This window comes from Haliaeetus albicilla, chromosome Z, assembly GCF_947461875.1.
Source record: "Haliaeetus albicilla chromosome Z, bHalAlb1.1, whole genome shotgun sequence".
NCBI classification, from domain to species: Eukaryota; Metazoa; Chordata; class Aves; order Accipitriformes; family Accipitridae; genus Haliaeetus; species Haliaeetus albicilla.
In genome coordinates, this window is record NC_091516.1 from 55000118 (window position 1) to 55020430 (window position 20313).

General features: G+C 37.8%; 1 protein-coding gene across 8 annotated transcripts in view; it reads left to right on the top strand.

Moving 5' to 3' along the window:
* BDP1 (BDP1 general transcription factor IIIB subunit) overlaps positions 1-20313 on the top strand; it is a 57822-nt gene that overhangs the window by 2286 nt on the left and 35223 nt on the right. For 5 of the 8 annotated variants that reach the window (XM_069776929.1, XM_069776922.1, XM_069776930.1 and 2 more), the window contains exons 2-17: positions 2155-2707; positions 3335-3438; positions 4435-4494; positions 4864-5004; positions 5905-6038; positions 7038-7132; positions 7725-7779; positions 8473-8616; positions 10251-10529; positions 10859-11036; positions 12134-12293; positions 15910-15986; positions 17422-17566; positions 17731-17807; positions 18398-18557; positions 18972-19054. In XM_069776929.1, coding sequence (XP_069633030.1) covers positions 2155-2707; positions 3335-3438; positions 4435-4494; positions 4864-5004; positions 5905-6038; positions 7038-7132; positions 7725-7779; positions 8473-8616; positions 10251-10529; positions 10859-11036; positions 12134-12293; positions 15910-15986; positions 17422-17566; positions 17731-17807; positions 18398-18557; positions 18972-19054 — 2445 coding nt within the window. The remainder of the gene's footprint in view (positions 1-2154; positions 2708-3334; positions 3439-4434; positions 4495-4863; positions 5005-5904; positions 6039-7037; positions 7133-7724; positions 7780-8472; positions 8617-10250; positions 10530-10858; positions 11037-12133; positions 12294-15909; positions 15987-17421; positions 17567-17730; positions 17808-18397; positions 18558-18971; positions 19055-20313) is intronic. The other 3 variants (XM_069776925.1, XM_069776927.1, XM_069776924.1) reach the window with 2 other exon arrangements.

Genomic DNA, 20313 nt, shown 5'->3' on the forward strand with positions numbered 1-20313 from the left:
TTTTCCTCAATAACTGTGGAACATACCCAAGCCTACAAAACCACATCCTGCTGTATAGCAGTTATAAGAAATTTAAGACTGTGATGAAAATTTAAGAACTGTGTTCTTAGAAATTTAAGACTGTGTTCGTGTTGAATGTACAAACCTCTTCAGTTTGCCAACACAGCGAAATGTGTGAGATGTGGCTGGGAAAGAGCTTCTTTGGAGAAGTGCAGGTTTGGAAAATGATGCACTTAGAAGAAGAGGCATGTGAACTGCTGGAGTACTGTGGTGGGTTTCACAGCTCAGCTGGAGGGAGAAGGTAGTACCCAACATAAAACTGCTGGGAGACTCTTAGGGGAACTTTTAGTCCTGGGAACAAGTAGAAAAGGCACAGGTAAAAGCCGCTCTGTTCTTGCCCCCATTTGGTCACCCTACATTCCACTGAATATCTGGTTCTTAAAGTTTTTGGTCCCTTTTGAAGGCATATAGCAACCAAATAGGAGAAAGCAGGCCTAGGGATTTATTGCAGAGTGGGCAGTATTAGCTTCTTGGGGAGCTGTCTTTCTAGATGATGCATTTTAAAGACTGGCCACCTGGGTGTCTCTGAAGATTGAGGAAGAGTAGGTTTGAGGGAAGTCACACAATTTGATTTCCTAAGTGCAGTAATTGGTGACATACAGCACAATGTGTTTGTTGTGTGGTCTGCAAGAAAAGTAAAGGCCAACGTGAAAATATCTTTTTCCTTCCAGCCTAAGGCATTTCTTCATAGCTGCTCAAACCTGTATCTGTAGTGTCAGTTACTTTCCTTTGCTTTGTTTTCTGAATGCTGAATGGGTTTTGCTGATTACCAGGGAAATGAAAATTCTCTGAGCATGAGATTATTTTTTTTTTAATAGAGTTGCTGCTAAGATGTATTTAACTGTTCAAAAATCTGGTGTGGAGCTCTGATTAAAACTCCACAAACCACAGGTGGTGTGGAGAAGGTGAATGAAGAATTACTTTCTACTGTCTCTTGCTGTACAAAAACCAGAAGGTATTGAATGGAACTCGCAAGGGTCTCATCCAAAACACACAGACAGGCACCATGTAGTAAGGCTGCTGAACTCCTTGCTGAGGGATGTTCTGTGTACTAAAAATGTATATGAACTCAGTGGGAGACGAATTGATTCAGGCATTTAACAGAGGCTGTTACAGACAAAAACATCATCTGCAGCATTTGCCTGAGTTGCAGACAGTAGCTGGAAAGGATTTGGAAAAGTTTCACTGTATGTTTATGCTGTTCTTATATTCCTTCAAAGGCATGTGCTTCTGACTGTTTTAGAAGATGGCTAAGTGAACCATGGGTGTGGCTGTCTTTATGTACAGAAACAAGGCATAGTTACAATGTAAAATTTAAAAAAAAGTCTTTATGACTCAGTTATAATTCTGCTGCAGTCTTACTGTGAGCAACAGCCAAAGGAGCCAAACACTGAAGGAGTCTGCAGATTGAGGAAGATCATAATAATGGTTGGCAATTTTGCTTGAACTTTGAAAATTTTTTCTGCATAAGGGATGGAAAAAATACTTAAATAAGAAAGCTTTCCAGGGAAGCTAAAACTTGTTGCTTCTAAAAGGCTACTTTTGATGTGTTAAGTGTGAGCAGTAGAATAACAGCAGCCAGTCTGACTGCTGAATTTTTTTTTTAATTCACAGTACACATATCATCTACTTGAAAATGTGTTAAGAGGAATGTTCAGATTGATTGTAATAAAAATCATCAAATTACTTGTTGCATATAGCTTTATTAAAATGTTTTTGTCACCTATATCATGTGGGTTATTTTTTATAAAGCTTTATTGTATTATGATATCTGGTATTCTCAGCTGAAAGTAGAGAGCCTCCCCAAAAAAAGGGGGGGGGGGGCAGCAAGGGGGGAAGGAACATGTGAGTTTAGTGTTATTGGTCAGCTAGCTTGTAACAGTAACATTAGTAGTAATTAAGATTAGAAAATAACATAGCAGTTCTTAAAGCTGATTAGTTTATGAGAAAGTACCAGCTACAGATTGGTTGTATATAACTGTATTTTCCTATGGCATTATATTTATAGTGAGTGGTACATAAACATACCTTGAAAGTAAGAGTTACAAATCTCTCACTGGTAAAGTATTTCAGGATACTCTTTTAATTTTCCAGCAGTGACACGGCTGATAGCTCAAATGATGCCAGAGAAGCTAGTAGACCTGCAGAGATGCCTACGCAGAGAAGAAAACGGATCTCCACCATGCCCAATCTTGTCAAACCCAGAGCTGGACCTTCATCTGCTCAGTGTTCTGCATCAAAGCCGCAGAGGCGAGCATCACAGGCTCCTGATGGCAGTGCTTCACTTCAGAAGGATTCGTCTCCATCAGAAAAGAGTAATGTTGAAAGCTCTTTAAAGTCTCCCATGCTGCCCGAAAAGAAAACACCTGTGCCACAAGTGCCACAGTTTTCCCCACTAAAAAAATCGGTGAACAAAGAGCAAACTGTAGGTGTAGCTGCTCAAAAAAATGATGATACCTTGCAGAAGAATGTACCCTCCCCACTCAAGGAGAGACCAACACAGGAAAGATCAGGAGCACAGGAGGAAAAGCTACCTGTGAAACCTGCTACTGTAAAAGAGAAACGACCGTGTTCTGACCGTGAAAGGATCCTCAAAGCTCGGAAGTTAAGAGAAATGCTTAAAGAAGAGCTGAAGAAGGAGCGGATGGTAGGCCTCTGTGTTGAGCAGTGCTGATCTGTGAAAGGCAAAGACATGTGATTCACCTAACATATGTTATCTCTTTGCAGTTGCGTTTTCTGATGATCATCAGCTGCTTATTGCTAGTAGTCTATGATATCTCATAACTCTGTATGGGTTTAGTCTATTTATAAGCAGTAGTAGCACAGTGTTCCCTTGTAATACAGATTTCACAAGAAATAGTATATCTTTTCATTTGATTAGACCCACAAGCCTTTTTGACATGAGACCTCCTATTATATTATAGTCAACGTTCCAATTGCAAAAGTTTCACAGTTGGTAATACAATGGGGAAGTATGCTGTAAGCTTTTCCACTTGATTGTTGACAACAGAGTTCTGCAATTTTGAATAGCTTTTCACTTCTACTTGTGCCAAGTATTGAATTTCTCTGAGAGGGTAAGTCACTTAAGGGTCTGTGGCATCCTCTTTGACAAAGTGAGACATTAAGATAAACTTATTTCAGTTGTTGGGGGTGGGGAAGCAACAAAACTCCATGGATGGAGTGCTTTGTAAACAAAGAAAAATATTCATTTGTGAAACATAAAGTACTTTCAGCATGAATTAAAGTTTGGTTTTTTTTATATATATGGAAACAGTTGAAACACAGACCTCCAATAACTGAAGGACATTCTCCACCAGATCGTTCTAAAATGACCATGAGAGACTTGATATACTATCTGCCAGAAAACAATCCTATGAAGTAAGTATGATTCTCTTTCTCTCTCCTTAGGTTAAATGATTTTTCTCTTTCTACCAATTTAACTGTGAAAAGGAGAATTCTTAAATCTGGAGTATTAGCACAGATGCAGTATTGTTGCAATGGTAACAAAAGCTTCTAGATATTTTCACGTCTGCTCAATCTTCATACAGAAATGAGAATGAAGATTAGGGTACTTGTTGAAATATAAAAACATGAACCTGTTCCCAGGTTGATTTATCTCTGTACAAATGCAGAATAATAGAAATTTTATATTATTTTTTGACACTAGCTGCTGTTAAATTTTTAGTTATGGCTTCTAGGGATGTTATGACTAGTAGCCAAATCTAGTGGACTACAGGAAGCTAAGCATTTCTCCTTCCTAGGTGCTGAAGTGCAAAATGCACTGCAAGACCCACAAGGTCTCTCCATTCCAGCTGGATGGATGTAGCTGCTACTGTTCCCTTTACAGGTTTTGCTAGTAGCAAGGCTGAGTGAGCATCCCAGAGGTGCGCATACACAGGCAACCACAGACAGAGCAGGGCCTTTTACCTGCAACTAGAAAAAATAATCACATACACATAAGTACAGCTATCCAAGTCCTGTTCTTCCTCTCAGTAGCAGATGAGTTTTCTGTTATTGTCTGTTATCACCAGCTTGTTAAAGTTTGTGTGCTTGTGTGTTTTACTTATCACTTTCCTTGGTTTTTTTTCTTTTACACTTAAGCAGGTATTGAACCAGGTGGTCTTGCATTCCCTGCACCCTTACAATGGATTACTGCTTGAAATATCTTTTTTTGTCCTTGCTTATACAAAAAAAAAAAGAAAAAATCAAAAAAGCAGTGGTGGTTGTTCAGTTGGACTCAAATCTAGATGTCGTACAAAGAATTGAAAAAAAGCCTTGTTTCTTTGTCCATTATCCACTAAAAGCAGGTTTTGTGGAATGAAGCAGAAATGTATCTGTACAAACGTTCATCTCTAGCTTTTTATAAAATTGTAGGTCTTCCCTGGCAGAAGAAAAGAGAACAGAAAAAAGTTCTGCACTGGGTCAAATGAAAGAGTAAGTCTTGATTATGGAAGTACTTATAGTCAAAAAGTCTTCTGGTATTTTTTAAAAAAAACCCCATGTTTCTGTGGTAATACTAACAGTGTAGGTATTTTTTTTCTGTTTCAATATCACAGCCCTTATTTATAACAAATTGTAATTTGGGAGGGGAGGGTGGTTAAAAAGCGGTTTGCTTTCAATATGGTTTTGGATTTGTTCATTTTACAATAGAATGAAAAGCATATTCCAGAGTTTGTGTTGACTAACTTGCTGATGGGTTGTATTGCAGGGTGGTTCATTAAATCATTGAATGTCTGGCATACAGAGCAGCAATTCAAAACACTAACAAAAGTAATGTTTTTGCTTGGTCTCTTAAAATTGTAGACAGGAAGAGAAGAATACTCCTGATCATGAGGAAGAAGATGAGGAAGAAGCAGAGAATGGGGAAGAGAGTCAGGATGGTCCACTTCTAGCTCCCCGTGTGAAAGTAGCAGAAGATGGCTCAATTATTTTGGATGAAGAAAGGTAATAAATTCTGAGCCTGACTCATGGACAGTATGTATTACCTTGCTGCTTAGTCTGTGAAAAGAGAACAGTTACTTTGGATGGGGACAAATGTGAGTGCATTTATGTGTTGAGAGTTGAACTATCCTAACTTAGGAAACAGTGCAAATATGTGGCAAAATGTGAGCAGCGGTTACCTGCATCTCAGCAGTGTCAAACTTTCTCTATGAAAAATGTTTCTGGAGAAGGAGATGGAGAGGAACATGTCTTATTTTATTACAGTGAATGAATACTGAATATTTGTCAAACTTCCAAATGTCTTCTATTTAGTTAACTTCATTTTTCACAGTTGCGTGTGTCTACTTACTGTTACTCAGTTGTCACTATCATTTGCTGTGTCTTTGCATCTTGCACGTTGCCGCTTTGTTTAGCTATCAGTCTTTTCAGTAACTTTGCTGAGAATATGCCTTCTTTAAGGTATTAGATTATCAAATGTTTGAGTTCCCCAAATGTATTACTAGTGTCAGATTTAGGCCAAGGTGTAAGGATAGAGCAGTCCCAGTAAAAGAATTGAAAAGTGTTCTAAAAGGATATGGAGAGGCTCTTGTGGTTTTGCAAAATAATTTTCTTGAATGTTAAAAAGACAATCTTTTTTTTTTTTTTAAGGTATTTAATTATGTCTGTCTGTACTGTATCTTAGAAAAACAGAAAAGCAAATTTAGTTGCACAGGCTGAATAGGATAATGATTTATTGCTGCATTCTCCTATTAAAATACATGTTAATGTAATCAGTAAACCTGGTTACACAGTACAAACTCTGACTTGTGGCAGGAAAAATCTGAATAGCTGCCTTTTAAACATCTGCTATGTGTCTTATAAGAAATATTTTCAGATAAGTCTCTTTGTGTGTTTGCTTTTCAGTTTAACTGTGGAGGTTCTAAGAACAAAAGGTCCATGTGTTGTAGAAGAAAATGATCCCATCTTTGAGCGTGGCTCTACAACTACATATTCTAGCTTCAGAAAGAGTTTTTACACTAAACCGTGGTCAAATAAAGGTGAGTATGTTTTTGGTTTCAAGGTTTGAGTCTGCAGAAAAAATCTTAGTTTTCCGTCTATGCTTTGTATTCAATTTTTATTTCCAGTGGAGTAAATGGATCTACTTATGTGTGACATGGTCTCAACCCTCTAAACTCTTACAACAAGCAGAGCTCTGATGTTTATTGTGAAAATCAGCGTGTTTAAAAAATCCAGTGCCTTATGATATGCTGGCTACCTGTGAATTTGTCATGGACGTTTAGATGCTGTGGAAACGCTAGTCTCTTATCAAAAGCGGCATTTTGGATTCTGGTGTCCAGATTTTGAGCTCTATATGGAACAGTTAGCACTTCTTAACAGCTTCTTTACTTGGTTCTTCCAGCATGGGAAGGAATAAATTATATAAGCTATCTCTATGTGGGCTGATTTCAGTGCACATGGACAGCTGTGTTTTTATGAGTGGGTGGGTTGTGGTTTTTTATTATGCCTGCTGCAAACTGATTATTATCTCTAGGCTGACAACACTGTGCAAGACTTTTTACAGTTGGAAATATTTTTCTACAACTGTAGATGGAAAAATTAGCTTCAGAATTCACTGTGCTGCTTTTGGAATGCACTGTTTTCCTGTTAACAAATAATAACGGAGATGGTATTTTTACACATCCTTTTTTCTGATTTCTGTTTGTGGTTTTGTCCATAATAAAAAAGAACATTGACACTTTGGAGTTGGTTAGCTTTGATTTACTAGCTTTACAAAATGTATTTCACATTCTGCAGTTTTGTAATAGGTTAGACAGTTCTTTCTGTTACTAGTTCATTCAGCAAATCTCTTTAGAGGTACTTAGGTAAAATAACACACACACCCCAGCTCAGATGAATTTGCAGCCGCAGTAGATAACCTTAAAGTTATTGATCTCATTGCATTAAGTTTAAAAGGTGTTTTTATTTTAGATAGCAAGAAGGATGGTTAATTAAATACTTAAGTGTGTGTTTCTCTTTCTTCCCCACCCACACTCCAGAAACAGACATGTTCTTTTTAGCTATCAGTATGGTAGGAACAGACTTCTCCTTGATTGGACGGCTGTTTCCTCATAGAGCCAGAGCAGAAATTAAGGTAAAAATTAAAGCACTCAGTAAAGCAGTTAAACATCTGTTTTCACTTTTCTGGTTCTCATTTGCTATTCCTATGCTTCCTTTATTAATACTGATAATTTTGATGCTAATTGCTTTTTTTAATACCTGTTTCCAAGGGGTAGTAAGTATCAGAAACATTAATATGCTGGGTTGAATTCCGATCGACATATCTAGTAAGTCTAGCATACCTAGACACGGTTTGTCTCGATTTTGTTTTAATTGAAGAATGCTGATAAGCATAAGTAGATGTTTGGTGAGGGTCTTCTGTGTTGCTTCTTCCTTGGTATCTGGCTGGGAAAACCTTTGATATTTCAAACCCTGTTTACACTGGAAGTAAGGACAAAGATACTGAAAATAATAAAAAATTATGACTGGTGATATCAATTGGTGACAGATTTTATATTTAAAAATTAATTACGAACTTATGGTCTGTGAGTGTGCTTGTAAATATTAACAACTTTAGTTTGTAGAAAATTTTGTTGCATTGAAGAAGGCTTATCTTGAGCTGCCATTTTGTACAATATATTGCATTTCTTGTTTACTAAAAAAGACAAATATACCTTTGCTTTCAGAATAAGTTCAAACGTGAAGAAAAAGCTAATGGATGGAGGATAGACAAAGCTTTCAGTAAGTAAAGGAAATGTACCCCACCCTACAATGAGTCATTAAATGGTAGTCATCTTTTTTTCATGGTAATTTTTGTACTTTGCCTTGCTTGAATTAATGATAAGGAAAAGTTTTTGCTCATAGGTGAGTTCAGAAGCTGGGGAGTCTTAAGTTTTTTATAACAAGCATGGTTCACAGTAAAGATCTTCAGGTTTAATTTCTGGCTTTTCTATATGTCTGATAAATGAGATTAATATAAACTTTTCTATATATATATATTCAATTGAAGATTATTCTGATTCATGGGAATTTCTAGTACAGTTACTTACTGTAAACTGCTTTGAGAATCCTTAAAAGCTTTGTGTGTTATTTGGATGAGCTACATAAGTCCTAGATCAGCATGTTAATACATTATTTGAAACTATGGTACAATTCACGTATTTGTCACTTCTCAAATTTCCTAAACTACTAAATGCTATGATTTTTTTACCATTTGTTTTTCAAAACCAAGCTACCATAATCCATATATATGTCAACTCTAGTCCCTGCTCAAGTGATACAGAAAGTATTTTCAAAAAGAATTACCTGTGTCAATTTATATAACCGTTGCTTTTTTATATCATAATATGTGCCACTGATTATTTTACAAAGCAGAAACTTGGAAAAAATACCAGGTTCGAAATATTTTCTTATTTCTTTGCTTTAATCTGATAGAAGAAAAGCGGCCCTTTGATTTTGAATTCTTTGCCCAGCTGCTTGAGAAGGTCTTAGCAGATGAGGAAAAGAGGAAGCAAAAGACTGTTAAAAGCCAGAAGCCAAAGGAAAAGAAGCTGTCAAGGCCTCGGAAGAAGACAAAAGGTACTTCAAAAGAATGCTTGAGATATATTACTGACCACTGCTCTGTAATGCTGTTGCTAGCAGAGGAAAAAATCACGTAGGGAGTGTTTTCCTTCCCTGTTCTGGACAGGGCAATGGCTTCATAGCATAATTTTTCAGATGTTGTTTACTGATGTGCAGGATGGTAATAATTGGTAGCAGCTGGTTTCCTGAGGTGCGTGTTCTCTAGGCAGGAATGTGAGACCACACTGAGATTAGTGCTCTTCCACAGAATGAAGCACTGATACTCTAAATGGGATATTCTAATTTGAGAGTTGATAAGTATCTCCATGAGTTGCTAGCAAATTAACTTTTAGAATCCTTGGGCGAAAACCATATTTTTTGCAAGCTCTTCTGTGACTTCTAATTTGAATTTTCCTTACATTTAAAACCCTTTTCTCTTAAGGGTTCTGTTTCTCCTTTAATTATAGTTTGAATCTCTAAGTCTGAAGGGTGTGATTCTTTTCAGGGAGTCTTATAAAAGTTATTTTAGTTTTTTGGTCTGTTGAAAATAAAGGATAAAGATTACGTTTAATTACTATTGATTACCATGTAGTGTCTTATTACCCGAGTACCTGTGAAAGGACCTTTCATAGCTGTGCTTAAATTAAAAACAGTTATACTGACACCATTTCATAAACTCCCTGCTAATTCTGTGGGATTGTTCACTTGTTTGTTCCACAAAACCCCATTTTCTTGTAAGTGGTATTGTGGAACAAACAAGTGAACAACCTTTTAAAGGGAATGCTAGCTAGGAAGCAATGTCACTCTTTAATTCTTAAAATTGACATAGTTGCTGCTTTTCTATAGCCTTGATTTCAGATTTGATTAAGTAAAACGTCCCACCTATTAGGACTCACAGCCACATATAGAAATTCTGTTGTAGACTTTAATGGTAGATTAAAGGTACTTAATGTGTAAAGCAATGTGAGTATGCTTTTCTATTTCTCATGCATTGTGGATTTCTTAATTACAGCAGACCAAGTTCATATAAGAATAATAAAAAGGACAGGGAAAGGTTCTTGGTGGTTGACATTCTGCATAAATACAGGATCAAGACAAAATGTCCTGAAAAGGGGAGGGAGGAGACTTTTAGAAACTTGTTAAACCCAGAGAAAAGAACTTGTGAATTATTAGGTAGATAATAATTCAGCTTTCTTAGGTAAATAAGAATGATTAACTACAATACATTTATTAATCAAAATTACTTTTTCATGGCATACTTTCTGCAACCGTCATTTCCTCTTTCTTCAGAGATATGATAATTCTTTTCAGGAATAGCCAGGAATGCCTATTTTTCCTGGATCCAGAAGTGACTGTGTAGCCTGCTAAAAAGTATAGGAACAAGAACATTTACTAAATTGGCTTTCTAAATTGACTTTACCCTAGTGAAGCGTTGTCTCATGTACAGAATGTGTTTTGCATTTAGTGTTGAAGTTAATCTATGCTGAAGCTTTTCTGTTAAGTCAGTGACTAACTTCTCAAGGTCCTGCTCATGGCAGTATATTGGCAGTGATGTATGAATTCACAAGACGTTGCTAGTGGAAGTATCTTTGTGATTTATGGCTCCTAATACTCCATGAGTCTATTAACCAGGAACCATATTGTCTCAATAGCAAAAGCTGCCAGCACAGAAGCTGTTAATGATCAAGATGATCTTCAGGAAGCCAGAATTTCTGATGCAGAAGCAGATGCTGTGACAGCTGAGAAAGAAAATGAGGAATCTTTGGGCATTTCTGAACAGGCAGAAGAACAGGTTGCATTAGAGCCAGCGTTAGCAAAAAAGAAGAGAAAGAAGAGGCGAAAAGATGATCTTGAACAGGAAGTGGAGAATCTTCCAGAAGAAATGGCTGTACCTTCAAAAATAGCTGAAGAAGGGAAATCATCTGAGAAAAGTAAGAGGCAAAAATGCTCAGTTTCAAATGTTCAAATATAAATTTTATATAAAGACATTGCAAACTTAAAAACGAGAACTTGGGTTTTGATTTATATCACTGATCTGCCTTGGGAGGTTGTGGAACAATGCCTTTCAAAATCAGCTTTCATACTAAATCTAAACATTTTATTTTAAGAGAACAGGTCTCTTAAATCTTAATACTTACACATTTTCTACTGGGATTTTTTGTCTTAAATTAACTCTTGCTTCACTGTAGTGAGGATTCGAGAATTGGAATTCTAAGATGTTGCCCAGAATGTCCAAATCGATGTAATTCTTATTCATTAGCAGAAAAAAAAGTGGTATGTGATGCAAACAATGATGGTCATACCACCTGTAGAGAAAAACTGAGTAGCGTTACTGAAGAAAACCAAGATGAGACTGCTGTTACAGAGGAAGAGAGATCAGAGTCCTGTTTACCAGTGGATGACATAATGGAGAGAGAAAATGATGTCAATCTATGCAGGTAATGTTTACAATGGAAAGCTTAGACAAAATAAAAAATAGTTTAAAGGTTTAATATTGGTTTTATTTATTCATGCTTACCATCATGTTAACTGGCACAGAATGGGCAGGTTTTTGGTTTCTGAGGACTGTCCAGAGTTTTAGTAAGCTGTTTTTCATTTATACTCTCAGTATATTCTCTGCCCTGATAGGCAGTCCTTGCAAAATTAATTTACATTAATACTAAAACCCATCCAAAACTGCTTTCCTTTCTTTTTTTTTTTTTTCTTTTTTTTTTTTTTTTTTTTTTGAGTATTCCTGGAGACTATTGGCTTATCCTAACTCCTAATATTTCTGTCAAAGCACTGCTTGGTAATGTTGCTAAGTAGTGTTGCTATACACTTGGAATTTATATCTGTTTTTAGTAAGATGGTTCTTGTGGGAAAGGAATGCTGCTTGGACTTTTATTTATGCAGAACCTGGGTAGGAGGCAAGCTTTTGGGCATTCTTTTACTAGAAAGAAAGTGAATTGCTTTAGTGTGTTAAACTTGTTATATAAAAAAGTGGTAAATTTAAAAAATTGTTACGAAGCTGTTAGTGCTACTTCAGAATTTTGCATGTTAATTGTTGTATTTAGTTGTTAGTGCTACTTCAGAATTTTGCATGTTAATTGTTGTATTTAGTTGTATTGTACTAGTTTGTTATTTCATACAGATTCCCAGCAACTTTTGTGTGCCTTAATACCTCACTGGAAGCATATGAAGGAACAGTATTTGTCTTTGAACTCAACATAGATTATTATGGAAGATTGGGGGGGGGCGGAAGCTTGTGCATGCAGTGTTTACTTTATTAAAGTCTGTTTCTAAAAAACTATCTAGTCTAGAATATTCAGATGGGATTTTAACATCTTGTAATAGCATTGCAAAAGTACAAACATTGTTTTAAAGCTTGTATCCTGCAAATATCACTAAAATTTGTTAGATTCTGTGAAACACATGTAGTTATTTAATTGCAAAATTGCATAATTTTTCTGTGGTACTTGATCTATCTGTAAACAATAATAGCTTTTTTATTAAAATACACTAATACAATGTTTTTATGTGCTTTTGTTGATTTCAGCTTCGAAGATAGCAATGATATTATACTAGAAACGGAATCTGCTAAACTGAGAGCCCTAGATATTAGAGATGATACATCACAGGAAAGCCAGATTTCAGATTTACCGGTTTCAGAGATTAGAGGCAAAGAAAGACAATCTGAAGAAACTAGAGAAACAAAGGTATTTTTATTTTTTATGTGTGTCCTGGTTTCAGCTGGGATAGAGTTAATTTTCTTTCTAGTAGCTGGTACAGTGCTATGTTTTGCATTCAGTATGAGAAGAAAGTTGATAACACACGATGTTTTCAGTAGTTGCTAAGTAGTGTTTGTACTAAGTCAAGGATTTTTCAGCTTCTCGTGAACAGCCAGCAAGAAGGCTGGCAGGGCACAAGAAGCTGGGAGTGGACACAGCCAGGACAGCGGACCCAAACTGGCCAAAGGGGTATTCCATACCATGTGACGTCCCATCTAGTATATAAACTGGGGGAGTTGGCCTGGAGGGGATTGCTGCTTGGGAAGTAGCTGGGCATCAGTCAGTGAGTGGTGAGCAATTACATTGTGCATCACTTATTTTGTATATTCCAGTTCTTTTATTATTGTTATTGTCATTTTATTATTATTATTATTATCATTATTAGTTTCTTCTTTTCTGTCCTATTAAACTGTCTTTATCTCAGCCCACAAATTTTACCTTTCTTTTTTTTTTTTTTTTTTTTACCTGATTCTCTTCCCCCATCCCACTGGGTGGCAGGCGGGGAGTGAGTGAGCAGCTGTGTGGTGCTTAGTCACTGCCTGGGGTTAAACCATGACAGTCCATTTTGGCGCCCAATGTGGGGCATGAAGGGTTGAAGTAATGACAGATCTGACCAGGGCATGTTAAAACAAATTTGTTACAAGCATTCATTAGTTTAATAGTCGCTGGTCACAATGTTATGACCCATGCTGGACAGACCAGGGAAGGGTTGTGAGGAGTTCAGAATTCCCTCGGGCTAAATTAAGGTGAAATGACACCAAAAGATCGGTTGAAGGTTTTATTCGTGGCAGAAGCAAACTGAACTTGGAAGGTGTAACAGTAGGTGGCGGGGTTTCTCACAACAGGAATTGGAGTGGAACTACCTCAGTAAACTGTGTAACCCATGGTAACCACGTACATCAATTCAGGGAAGAAGGAGGTCTCTCCCATTGAGGCACGAGGTTCAGAGCGGACTCCCTTGCTTTCTAGACTCCTTCTCAGAGAGGAGCCCAGGGGTGGCTGAATCTGCTCTTAGTCCCAGACTGGGTCAATGGTTTATGTCTAAAGGGGTGAGGTGTAGGGATTATGGAAAAAAGAGGCGGGGGGGGGCAGGGAGGAGAGAGACAGACAGAAAGAAGAAAAGAAGGATTTCACCAGTCCTGGGTCCAGCATTGGTCTAGCCAGCCTAGAGGTCCAGTTCCGGAGGGCGCGCACACATGGGGCTTCAGTTCGTGCCCTTTTATTATCTCCTTGCCCCTCCTTTGGACAGGCACTTGAACTTATTAGGCTAATTAGCTGTCATGCGCGGTTTGTGCTTCCAGAACCTTTGAGAAATGGGTCAGTGGGCTTTGGGGATCATTTGGGGAGTAATTTCTCCCTCCCTGCAGGCATGACTGTTCTTTGACCTCTGGCCATACATGGTGAGCTGCCCCGCTCTGTGTATCAGAACAGAGAACAGCACACCCTCTGTCCCCTGTTGCTAACCAACTTCTTACCTGCGGTTTGTTGCTATGCAGGGTTCATCCTTATCCAGAACTTGCCCCATCTCAATATTTGAGACATTAAGTCTTTCAGTCTTTCATGCACAGTGTTGATTTATTGGCTCTTAGAGTTGTGGCGCTTGTTCCTGGAGTTGTGTTATGTATCATCTCATTTGCTGTGCCAGCTCGATGTTGGAAACTGATTTGAGTAGGACTGTATTTTTTGGATTGTTTTAAACCTGATGCCTGGTAGTTTAAGATGCACTGTACTTCTATTGTTATGTTCCTGTTCATCTTCTCCAAGCTATTCTTGTTTATAATGCCACTTTTTTCTCTCTCCAATAATACTGTTTTTAAGATGAGGGGTCCTAATCTTACATTTCTCCTCATATAGAGAAAGTTCCCTTCCTCTGATCATCCTTCTGTCCTTGCATCATTGTCATTTTCGGAACTTAATATCATACTGTTTAAAGACTTGTGCTGAGGGGGAATTAATTACTTTCTCTTGTGCTTTCTAAGACGAAAAATGATCTTACGGCTAAAGTTTGTGGTGAGAGATTAGGAAATTCTAAGTGTTAGTGTTTCCCTAATGTGACAGGCAAATTATTTGTCATTTGGCTTTTACTTTGGATTCTGTTACCTAAAATAATGTCTTCATCTTAACAGAAAATCAGCTGCTTAGGATCTTCACAAATACTAAATGCCTGTAGTTGGAAATGTTACAACAATACAATCTCCTGATATTAGTTGGAATAATATTTATAAAAATCAATGAAGTGAACGGGGCAGTGTGCTATATACACCAGCCTATAGTGGTGTCAGTAGCCCGAGTAGCAAAGCTCTCTGGCTGATTAATTATAGCTGTTTGACATGAGAAAAAGGCATAATAATCTCTAAAACTGATAATTTCAAAAGACCTTTTATGTCAGTTCTGATTCTCTTGCCTTGCTGTGGTTAATTAACTTTAAAAGTATATGAACATAATCACTGACCTAAAACTAGTTTTACCTTAATTCACTAAACAGATTCCATAAAAATTTCCCTGTAATTGTGATTAGTTTGCTATGTTGTCAGAATTATTTTTTTTTCATTTTCAGAGTGATGGTTAGTGCTTTCTAGGAAAATGAATTAAATACTAGACCTGGAAAGTAATGGTAGCTGATGCTTCCTAAGGAGTCTGTTATCAGCCTCATCCAATTAAAAGGCAAATGGGCTGACAGGAACCTCATGAACTTCAACAAGGGAAGTGCAAAGTCCTGCACCTGGAGAGGAGCAACCCCAGTATGTGCTGGGGGCACCCAGATGGAAAGCAGCTTTGCAGAAAAGAATGTGGGTGTCCTGGTGGGCACCAAGTTGAACATGAGCGAGTAATGTGCCCTGGCTGCAAAAAAGGTTAATGGTATTTAGGGCTGCATTAGGAGAAGTGTTGCCAGCAGGTTGAGGGAGGTGATCCTTCCCCCCTATTCAGCGCTGGTGAGTCCACACCTGAAGTACTGTGACCGGTTCTGGGCTCCCTGGTGTAAGACATATGGACATACTGGAGATACCCTATCAAAGGGCTATAAAGATGGTGAAGGGACTGAAACATTTCTCCTCTGATGAAAGGCTGAAAGAGCAGAGACAGTTCAACCTGGAGAAAGAGAAAGCTCAGGGGGATCTTGTCAGTATCTATATGAAAACCTAAAGGAAAGGTCCAAAGAGGACAGAGCCAGGCTCTTTCCAGTGGTGCCTAGTGACAGGACAAGAGGTGATAGGCACAAAAAGAAACACAGGAGGTTCCCTCTGAACATCAGGAAACACTTTTTCCACTGTGAGGGTGACGGAGCACTGGCACAGGTTACCCAGAGACTGTGGAGTCTCCATCCTTGGCAATATTCAAAAGCCATCTGACATGGTATTGGGCAACCAGCTCTAGGTGGCCCTGCTTGAGCAGGGAGGTTGGACCAGATGACCTGCAGAGGTCCTTTCCTACCTCAACCATTCTGTGAATCTTGTTCTTGTTTCTGCTTTTCTTCACCTTACAGCAGAGAGTTCTACATTTATCGTTTCTTCACTACAACTTTGGTTTTTTTCCCCTTACTCAGAGCAAAGACATACATGACTTACATAGACCGGATGAAAAGCAGAATGCATCAGAAAGTGATTCTCAGTCTGAAATCATGTAAGTGTAATTCTTTTACCTTGCGGTGGTACTTGGTCTTAACCTGCATTTACTTAGTTTGAATATAATTCTGATTGACCGTAGTAGGTTGGACTTAGACGGTAGATCATGATAACTTTTTTTCCATATTCAATGAAGTTTTTTTACAGAAACTTTGATCACAGAGGAGCAATGCTTTGACTAAGATTTGAAATGCTGCATGAGAATGAGGAGGAAGGCTTAACCAAGCTTAGGAAAAAGCTAGCCCCTCTACAGTCAGCAAGAACGAGAGATTTCTCTGAAGAAGTTCTGCCATTTTGTGGGTGAACCTTGGTTGTGAAAGTTGATCTGCATTTTTTTTTTTTTTTTTTAATAAAAGGGCCTCGCTGTACTCTTTGAAATTAACAGTTCTCCATCAGAGCTTATTAGCTCTACACATCATGTGTAGGTGGTGTTCATACCTTCCTATTTGGAAACTTGCTCCTTGGAACTCAGTGCAAGAGTCTTAAGTTGAGACACACCTCTCTAGAAGATACTCCAAGCTGTCTCTGTCTTACCTGTGCTCCTTTATTAAGTTAATCTTTGTGACTAGTTCTTACGCTTACTGCTGTAACTGAGCGGTGATGTTTAAACAAGTGTGTCCCTAAAGTTTCCATTTTTGTGTGATCAGCAACTTCCTATTCCATGGTTTAATTTTTTAAAGGTGATTTAGGGATGGAATACTAGTTAATGCTAAATTGTTTTTCATGCTTCTGTCTTTCCTTTATTGAAGGGCAACTCACTCTTATAGTAAAGACTGTCAAAGCTTTATTTGTCCTGTCCTAGCAAGAATATAAGAAAAGGTAGTAGTTCCCAATCTGAATATTACTGATAAGCTGCAGGGCTCTGTCAAACAGTGTGTGAATCCCCAGGACACATTATCGCAATGGTTAAGGACACAGAGATTGATGTATGTACCCCATTCTTCAGTAATGGATGAATGTTGGCAGTAGGACAAGGTGTTTTGAAAACAGCAGTTCATAGTTCTGTGAGTGAGATAGCTTTGAAAAGGGGATTGAGGGACGGGAGAGACAGATGCAAAATGTTGTGTATAAGCAAATCTGCTCTACTTTGGAGCAGATTTCTATTGTTTCTATTGAAATCAGTAAGCCTGTTCACACTGACATCAACTGTGAATCCCTAGGAGAAAGAGGTATTCCTATTTAACAGCAAGAAATGCTTCCTTTGAATATTTTAAAGTAGATTCCACTGAAAGCCAGTAAGGCTAAGGTTATTTGACACTCTTTGCATTATGTAGTAGCATATCTTCTAATATCAGAAAGTTGTAATATAATTTTTTCAGTTTATTGTCTTGCTGCATTACCCATGCAGTCTGTGGTGCTCTTGAAGTACATCTTGGACCACATAAGACTTCTAAGTTTCTCTTTGATAATAACACCTTTTTTTATATCTTAAGCAAAACTGAAAAGCCATTAGACAGAGGGCACTTGCAAAGACCTAAACCAAATTTAGTGAGATCATCTGGAAAGAGAGAAGCAGCAACCCAAGAGAAAATGGAGGCCGAGACTTCCTCTCCAAACCTTGTGAATGCAGATAAAAAGGTCAGAAGGAAGAATGTTGCTTAATATGCTATGCTCTTGTTGTATCTGTTTTGATCAATGCTGATACCATGGACCAGCTACAATCTGATACATAGTATTCTGAGAACTGCTTCTGAGGTATCTGCACACTTGGCCAAAAGTAACATTCCTTGCCTCAATTCCAGTGCTCTGCGGAAGACGGTAGAAGAAACAGAAATGAAGCCACAGAAGTAGAGAACACTGATTTGGATAGTAAATCTGAGTAGGTATTGCGATTGCTTTTCCAGTCTCCTGGAATCAACTGACTATAATTGTTAATTTATTCTATATAGTGCTCTTATAAAAAGACAACAGTAATGGTGAAGTTTTCATATAAATCGTAAATTTTACTGGCATTTTCTTGGATGATACCAAGTGGTACTATGATAGAAGGTATGTGCTTCTTTTCTGGGAAGTTGAGGAATACATTACTTTAAGAAGTACCAACTCTGCTTGGAATTTGGGAGGGGGAGCAGGGGAAGTGATAACTATAGCTTTGCCTTTCTTCCACCCTCAGTTGTCAGCTCATGGCTCTGCTTCTGACACTTGCAGAAGCTGCTATGATATGTAGTCTAGTTAGGTTCTTTCCCTGTGTGATAACTTTGTATCTTTTTAGTAGGTAGATAAATTGAGTTTTCACACTCTGTAAGACTAAACAAAGTTTGGTTCTCATGTGAAGAAACTTGCATGAGTTTGTGCAAATCCTTCTGAAGACAACCCAATTCCAGTAGAGAAAGCTGTGCAAGTCATTCAATATTACATGGGCTTGAATATTATAGAGTAAATGTCACTGTTGTGGATCCTTTTGTGCAGAGTACCTGAAAAAACTGTAATTGCAAAGGCAAGAGTTAGAGGATGTCGACAAAGATTTAAGCCTAATCTTACAAGAGCGTCTGGAAGGAAAGAAGAGCCTGAAAAAGATGCAGGAAATGATAAAATGTCCCGTCCACAACCTAAGGGGGAAACTGAAAAGGTATCTAATAGCGTAAGGTAACTGGAGATAATGTGTTGGCTAAAAAGCTGCTGGGTACAACAGCAACGTTGTCTTTTTCGTTTTTTCTTTTCTTCCCCTGAGTATGACCAGGAATCAGCTACTTACTTAACCTGCAGTGACAGTGTGATACTGCTTAGAGGCCTCAGCTAAGCTGGGAGCTTTTCACACAAACAGTATATGCAAATAATCTTTCATGTCCTGCAGTGAATATAGCTTTAATTGTTTGATCTAGATTTTACTGCACCTTTCTGACTATGTGAAATGTAATTGTCTGTGTCTGTCATAAGCAATCCGTTTTGTATCCAGTTGTGGACCAGTTACCTGGTCTGTTAGGTAATGCTGTACATTATAAATGTAAGAGAGTTAATGTCTTAATGTTCTATTTCTATTCAGAATACTGACCAAAGTAGTAAGTCTGATGCTACCAGTGAAGAAGCTGCAGAAAAAGATGATAAAGTTGTGGACACAGTGTCTCAGTAAGTATGTGAAAAATGAGAAGACATGTGCTGCTCTCCAGCAACTTGCCATCTCTCTCACTCTGGTAGTATTACATAGAGTGGTAATTATACATGTTTCTGAAGAAACTTCCACTGTGAAACAGAAATTGAGGAAAGAATAGGAATCTTTTTTTAATGCATGAAACAAATAGATTAGGTGCTTTTGTTTTTAAAGCAGTGCTTTTAAATGAGATGTCAGTCATGATAAATGCAAAAAAACCTGAAAAGCTAGTTCCTTGAAAACTAAAACAAGCCTTCTTTGCTACCTTTAATACCGAAATGCATCAGTTTCAGGGATTAAGTATTTAAACAATAGGAATAAGTGTTCTTAAAGTGTAGTTAAGTGTTAGGTATCTGGTATTAGGAGAAAAAATTCCAATGTGTGGGCTAGTTAATGCACATGTTAATTAAGAAGTGTTTCTTGTATTTCTCTTCAGTGGAGAAATGGCAGCTGTAGTGTGAAAGGCGGGATACATTTTACAGGAGAAAATAAAAAAAACAACCAAACAAACAAAAAAAACAAACAACCCCCCCACCCCCCCCCCACCCCCCACAAAAAACACCACAAAGCAACAAGAGCAACAAAAAAATCCCCCAAACTTTTGTTTTTAAAGGGGGATAGTTGAAGAGTGTGGAGGGAAGTAAACTGGGTTTGATAATCTGCCAGAAAAATACTTCAGCAGATAGTTCTTTCGTTAACATGCTATGTAACTTGGTGCTCAGGGTAAAAAGGCATAGAAGCATTTGACAGTTGTAATAATGTGCATCTGATATTTTTACATTAGTAAGATTATGAAGTTATTTATTTTCTGAATGTTTGTGATTTTTAACCCTTCATTAAATTAGGTCCATCTGCCTCTAGACCAGATAGAAATACAAGAAGAGCCCTTATGGGTCAGAAAAGGTCTGTCTAGTGTGGTATCCTGTCTCCAGTGGGAAAAGAAAAAGAACAGGGCAAACATAAGTTTAAACTTGTCAGGTACTTTTTCAGTCTCTAGCAGATACACTTCTAACTTCATTGTTTCATGAAGTTATGTCCTGGTTTCAGCTGGGATAGAATTAACTGTCTTCCTAGTAGCTGGTACGGTGCTATGTTTTGAGTTCAGTATGAGAAGAATGTTGATAACACTGATGTTTTCAGTTGTTGCTAAGTAATGTTTAGACTAAAGTCAAGGATTTTTCAGCTTCTCATGCCCAGCTAGCGAGAAAGCTGGAGGGGCACAAGAACTTGGCACAGG